Consider the following 6,547-nt stretch of genomic DNA (forward strand, 5'->3'; position numbering starts at 1 on the left):
CTTATCTTTGGCATTTAAGATTTAGATAATGCATTTGTTTCAAGCATGTGATTTACGATGAATGGAATGACGTGTGAACTGCCAGGCTTTACGTATTGACACTGATTTAGAATGTTAGCAGATTCATAATGTATAAGGAAAATTGTTTGTCTCGTAACGTCTACGTGGAAATGAACTAAAACTGAAACTAATCTATTATATATTTGGCTTGCGGTAGTTGTAAGACAAAAGTCCATTACTAATTTAATATAAATAAGTATGTATATTTTTACACAGATTGACGAGGCTTGGAATCTTTTCTGAAATTTATGGTTTTGTACAAGATTAAAGAATGACACTTCGTTTTCTATGACAAGTGACCGGTGATCACGTGATGACTTCTATAGGAAACGAAGTGTGGGATGCCTCGGCCCGGGCCCCGGGCCATTCTCACGTGATTCATCCTTAAAGGATGAAAAAGGTCCAGGGCCGAGCCGAGGCGATCGACACTTCGTTTTCTATAGAAATCATCACATGATGATCACCCATCGTAAACAATGAAGTGTAAGACTCCCCGGCTTGGACCCGGACCGTTCTAACGTGAGTCATCCTTAAATCGACCAAAATAGCTTAGACTTATATTGACCGTGATACAAAAGGTAATCACGGTCTGTATTCCGATCAATATAAGTCTAGTGAAACTAACCGTGAATCATTCAAAACTCAAAATAGCTTATGAAATATTATCTTCGATCCCCACTTTCATGTTAAATTCTCCATAACCGAATCATCTCAACAACTTTATTTTCGTTTCGATTGATTTACATTCAATTGTAGGCATTTGATGATGACTGTCTTGGGAAGTAGTTGCAGTGGTTTCCCGTTGCCTTCTGCTCCAGGCTTTTCTGGGGTTTATTGGGACCCCAAGGCCGCTGTTGCCTTCCGATCAGTTGCCCGATCGGGTGTGTGGTTATACCGCCGGAGACGCGATTTGGACAGGCACCGATGGACCTCCATCACAAAAACTAGGTGTGGAGCATCCACATCCGCTGATGACCACGATCCTCAGTCATGAGGGAGCGACCACAAAGATAATGATTAATACTAATGTTATAAATAACTATGTAGTTACTCCAAGTCATACCTACTCGCTATAGTGTGCAGCTAGGAAAATGAGGCATAAATACGATATGAATAACTAGTTACATTTTATTCAAGTATTACAAATTGGAATACCAATTTTTTGGTTTTTCGCCTTGTTTCCCAGGGATCTTTTTCCAACAAAAACATCACGTTGAGGTTATATTTAGAATGGAATTGATGTCGCATCCGTGAGACTAAAGTAAATATTTGTCGTACAGAAAAAAAAAAAAGATTTGGCGTAGGTAAAAGGTCGTCCATGAACTACATATTAACTTCCACATAACATTATACAACAGTTGGATAAGAAGCGGCACTAGCGATGCCGCAGTTGTTATTACGGTTGCGCGCCATCTTGATGTAGCCGTCTTTACCCCACCCCTTACTCCAGGAGTTCTTCACGAGCCAATAGTCCCCGCCGTTCGTGTCCGTGCCGTAGCCCACAATCAGGACCTGTCAAAGTTACTCGCGTTAACTTCGCGAGATACTTAAAGGTAACATTTTGATTCAGACTGCACCAGCGTTACGGCTGCAGCAAATGTCAAAAATCAGGATATCAACATTGACTTTGACATTTTCTGCAGCAATGTCGCGCCGCAATACTGAAGCACTGCAATAATGTTGCCGACTTCATTGTTATTCAAAAATCATGAACATTGAAAAGCAACTTCTCTCAAAATGTCTAAATTACAGTATTTATGTACAATGGTGTTACGAGTACCTAAGTAAAGTAGGGCTTCCATTGGGTAATTACGTAATTTCGTAATAACATAATTCCGGATAGCTATTGATCTTTTAATAATTACGTAACTAAAACGAACAATTCCGTAATTAACACTGTTAAGCTTACCCCGTGATTGAGTTTCGAAGACGAGCAATCCTTTTCATAGTACACTCCATCTGCGTAGTGCTGGAATGCGTGGCCTGCGTCTATGGCTACTGCCATAGGTCCAATATTTGCTACGGCCTCCTTCAGTTTGTCTTCATCATTCGGGATCGTCTGGTATCCATTGTTAGTAGCGCCCGAGTTCTTAGCATTATACCTATGGAATCATATTTTTCAATTATTGGTCAACGAAGAACTGAGTGAATGTTGCTAGGTTTTAGGCGGTTGGCCAGCCAGCTCTGCCGTAGAGCTAATAACCGCTGATGTTAATCTGAGGGCCTACTGCGAATATCGAAAAATCGAAAATCATTATCTGCCTTTCTATCGCTCTTGCATATTATATTCGAGCGATAGAGAGGCGGAAAATTCGATGTTGGTGGCAGGCTTTCTGTTTCTCTGGTTCTATAATCTGGAACAAATTCACGAAAAAAAAAACGAAAAGGATCACTTGATCACCGACAAGATGACGCTGGAAATAATGGAAATGAATGAGTACCTACGCTCCTACCTTTAATATATATTTTATTTTAGTGTCGATATTGTACACTTGTACAGTCTATAAGTATTGTAGACTGATAATATAGGCCGCCTTGTTTAATGCATGCTTAGTCTCTTACCTGCATTGGTCATTCTTCGCTTGATAGGGATATGAATCCTCAGTGTCAATCCCACCATTATCCTTAATAAACGAGAAGGCGCTGTTCATCCAACCGCCCTGGCAGCCATGGCATCCATATTTGCCCGCACAGTCGAGTAAGTTTTGCTCCGATAGGGATATCAAGCGATTGTGTTTGATGTAAACCTGGCCTTCGAGAGCGCCCGTCTGTTAACCCAGGAAATTATTTACATGAAGGTAGAAGGCGGACTTTATCGGTACAGATGATACTATCCGACCCAGGATCCGTTAGAGTTTCAAACTTTATATTAAAGTTTTTTTCATAAGACTCCAACTAGACAAAGTCAATGGTAGCTGATCACGAGCTCGTTCTCCTAAGAGTACTATAGGCGGGTAAAAGGATTGAAACATACATCAGAAAGGTGAAGGGTGAAGATAACTGTCATATATTTATTGGATACACTATATACCCACGACTATCAGTACAATTAGGTTTGACTCACGGTACTGAAGGCCCAGCAGGATCCACAACTTCCCTGGTCCTTCACGGCCGTTACTGCCCCCTTTATACGCCAGTCCACGTGATCGGGAAGGTTCGTAGCTGCTCTTGTAACACGGGAACCGTGACTTGTGGAATTGTCGCTAAGGGTTGAACATATATATAGTATAATTAGATTTATTAGGTATTAGTAAATTATACCCACTTGCATAGCTTATCTTTTCACCCAAGTTAAATCAAGATAATATAACTGCTTTAAAAAAGGATTGCGCGAGGTTTCTACAAATTTTAACTTGGGGAAAATATCAATGTATATTTTCGTTAGATTATACTTAAGGGAAGCGCATTTGTCTTGAAAATATATAACGTGACTCGTGAGTCAACTGTTCAGCAGTCATATAATCTGATGTGATGTATTCATAATTACCTAATGTCATTACCGGGTCTAACGGTTTAGATTTGTTTACCAATATCTCAATTGACATTTTGCTGGGACTGACAGCCTTCCGTGACCACAGCTAGTTAATTGCAACCTAGCTGAAACGTCGGAAAAAAGGTCGAAAGAATTAATCGCGTTAGACCCGGTATAACATTAATTACGTGTACAAAACGCGAGAGTTTAAAGTGTTATAATCTGATGTATTGCCAAATAGTCAATCGCCATTAATCAATGTAACGGAAACTTGAACGTGGGTTCACTTTAAACGTAGGTACAAAAATAGATAAACCAGGAAATGTATTAAGAAAACAGCTTGAAATAAGATAAGATAAGTGTATAGTTACTTTTGAGTGATTTGGCGAGCGATCGAAAACTTCTGTATGTCGAGTTTCACATTCGAACTTATCCATATTTGGTGGTTTATCCATATACAATGATTTAAATTTACACGATTTTCACACATTATTATCTACTTTAATGAGACTTAATCGCGTATAATTCTACAGTGTGGAAAAAAAATTATGGGCCCTGGAGAGAAAGTGCCTTAAAACCTTAAGTTAGCTTATTTTACTTATAAAGGAAACATTCTTTTATTTTTAAAAAGAAACAAAACTGCATTCAATTTTTTTTTAATTCGTATAAGACAAAAAATTCAAAAAAATAAACACTCGCTGTTTTATTCTACTAGTCGATACAGTTAATGATAGCATTTCTCCACAAAACATTAGGTCTTCCACTCGTCTGTCGTATAAAATATCCGAATATCATAAATATAATAAAATCATATATTTAGGACAAGAATATTTTTAGATAAGCTAAATTGAAAAAAAAAAAAACTGTGAGTGCAGTTTTGTTTCTTTTTAAAAATAAAAAAATGTTTCCTTTAAGTGAAATGAGCTAACTTAAGATTTTAAGGCAGTTGCCCTCCAGGGCGCATACATTTTTACCACCCTGTATACTTAAGCTTTAAAATTACCTCCAACCCAACGTTTAAGGCATTGTCCCAGTCTCGGAGAAAAATTCAAGTTTTAATGACATTATCGGCAATTTAACTCACTCAGCATGGTAGATGAGACCATTCATGATATTGCTAAATTCTTCATGCTCCATGTCAGAATACTTGTTCACTTTAAGCTTAAAGGTAACCTGTTCTTGATCAAAGAGCTCGTTGTGTTGGACTATCTTGTATTTGTTCAGAGCGTATATTTCCATGCGACGCATTTCTTCTGCCACTGACTTGTAAATCTTATTGTGCGTTAGCTAAAGCAAAATATAAAGTGAAATTTCAATGTTTGAATTTAAAGAATAGGTAAAAAACTCCTTATTAATAAAAATAAGTATACTTTTTTCAAATATTAAGATATAAAGATGGGCCAAATCTTGGAGCCGTCGGGTATAATGCATATGAGATGATTTAAATTAGATTGAATGTACAGCGAGCTGCAAAAGTGCAGCTGTGTGTTTATAAATATCTACTATAATACCTATACTTTTTCATTTCCGAACCAGCACCTGTTTAGGAAAAATACTTTCAACGTAGCAAAATACATTCCTACTTTCACAAATGTAATATTTAGAATTTACTAATGTGAAACAGGAAACATGAAATGATTGGTGGAATACGGCAAGATATCAGTTATACGACATCGGCATCAAGAGTAAAACTGGATATAAGTAAGATGCCTACATATAGAGTTTAGTCCTTAGCACTAAGAGTTCCTGAAGAAATCCATAATATAACAAAAAAAGTTACCTTGAAACCTTCCCACTCCTTTTTGAATAAATCTACCAAGGATATCATAGCCGACGCTGTCGCGATCACAAACAGAAGCAGGGGCAGGATACCACACTTCATTTTGCTTTTAAACAGACATAAAATTAAAGTAGGTAGTTACCTAACTGTAACCTTTAGGAAACCTGAATTTAATCGAAATGACATTTGGAAATGCTTCAGACTACCGTATTTAACAAAGTTAAAAAACAAAGAAGTGAAAATGATCGGTCACCAGAACGATTTTATAAAGATTCCAAAGAAAAAAGACAAGTGAGTACGGCTAAAATAACTTCATTATAATAAATCTTGATTGCAAACTTAGCTGTCCCACTGCCGTTTGTCTAGCTAGATGCTTCGGAAATATACGTATTTGACAATTTAAGTGTGACATAATTACCTAACTACAAGGCGAAAAAAGTTATGTGTAGCGTTGAATGTTAGGTAAAAAATACAGATAAACTAAACACGCTTCTTTCCGTTAAATTATTCTTAAAGTTTAAGTCTCAAGCTAGTGAACTTGCCAATTTTAGTCGCTACATGATTTTCAAGTTCACTCGATAGAAAAACAAATTGAAGCTTCAATTATTTTATATGTACTTACCTAAATAATTGTAAATTACAGACCTGGAGACTTGTGTGGAGTTACACTCCTAAAAGTAATTAATGTATTTGACCACAAGAGTGACCAGTCGGATTCACAGGCAACTTATATATGTTTACCTTTGCCTATTTATCTTTACAACCTAAGCCTAGACAATACTAGTGCAGTTGTATTTATACAATGCCTTGGATAAAGCATTTGCAAATCGTTTGTGATAAATGGTATGACGTGTGAACTCCTACTTAGGCTTCACGTGTTCGTGTAATTTTAATATTTTTGCCAATATTTATTCCTCACGTATAAATCGGGTTCGGACAGCAAATGAAAATAAACGGAATAAACATATTTTTTAGTGGATCACTCAGCTTTCAAGTCGAATATCTGCAACATATTGAGAAATGTTTCACGAGTCTTCGCAATGGCTGCTCAATGAAGAAAGCTCTTCTATAAAACATTAAAAACGTGATTATTAGCCTATATTAAATTGATATGTCGAAACTTCATAGAAAGTACGGAAAATGTATATAAAAAAGATATCAAATATATTTATTTCAAGAAAAAAAAAGTGCTTTAATCTATGTATTTTATTTACATTTGTGTGCAAAATCTCTAA

The 6,547-nt window shown here is 36.7% G+C and overlaps 1 protein-coding gene across 2 annotated transcripts; it reads right to left on the bottom strand.

Moving 5' to 3' along the window:
• Positions 1-1,393: 1,393 nt before the first annotated feature.
• LOC134744639 (procathepsin L-like) lies at positions 1,394-6,069 on the bottom strand. Of its 2 annotated transcripts, none has more exons than XM_063678527.1 (7): positions 5,935-6,069; positions 5,313-5,418; positions 4,617-4,819; positions 3,125-3,263; positions 2,623-2,828; positions 1,970-2,162; positions 1,394-1,572 (listed from the first exon to the last, which is right to left on the bottom strand). In XM_063678527.1, the coding sequence occupies exons 2-7, from the start codon at positions 5,412-5,414 to the stop codon at positions 1,408-1,410; spliced, it is 1,008 nt and encodes a 335-aa protein (XP_063534597.1). In that variant the 5' UTR covers positions 5,415-5,418; positions 5,935-6,069; the 3' UTR covers positions 1,394-1,407. The 2 variants fall into 2 exon arrangements, with proteins under 2 accessions (XP_063534597.1, XP_063534598.1); XM_063678528.1 differs by having other exon boundaries at positions 5,958-5,987.
• Positions 6,070-6,547: the final 478 nt, after the last annotated feature.

The sequence above is a fragment of the Cydia strobilella genome, chromosome 10 (assembly GCF_947568885.1).
Source record: "Cydia strobilella chromosome 10, ilCydStro3.1, whole genome shotgun sequence".
NCBI lineage: Eukaryota > Metazoa > Arthropoda > Insecta > Lepidoptera > Tortricidae > Cydia > Cydia strobilella.

What these genes read in the sequence shown, in the direction of transcription:
- LOC134744639 (XM_063678527.1), bottom strand. Translation starts at nt 5,414, where the DNA reads ATGAAGTGTGGTATCCTGCCCCTGCTTCTGTTTGTGATCGCGACAGCG. An exon ending in CCTGCTGGGCCTTCAGTACC is followed by an intron (nt 2,829 to 3,124) that starts GTGAGTCAAACC and finishes CTGGGTTAACAG; the next exon opens with ACGGGCGCTCTCGAAGGCCA. An exon ending in GCGAAGAATGACCAATGCAG is followed by an intron (nt 2,163 to 2,622) that starts GTAAGAGACTAA and finishes ATGATTCCATAG; the next exon opens with GTATAATGCTAAGAACTCGG.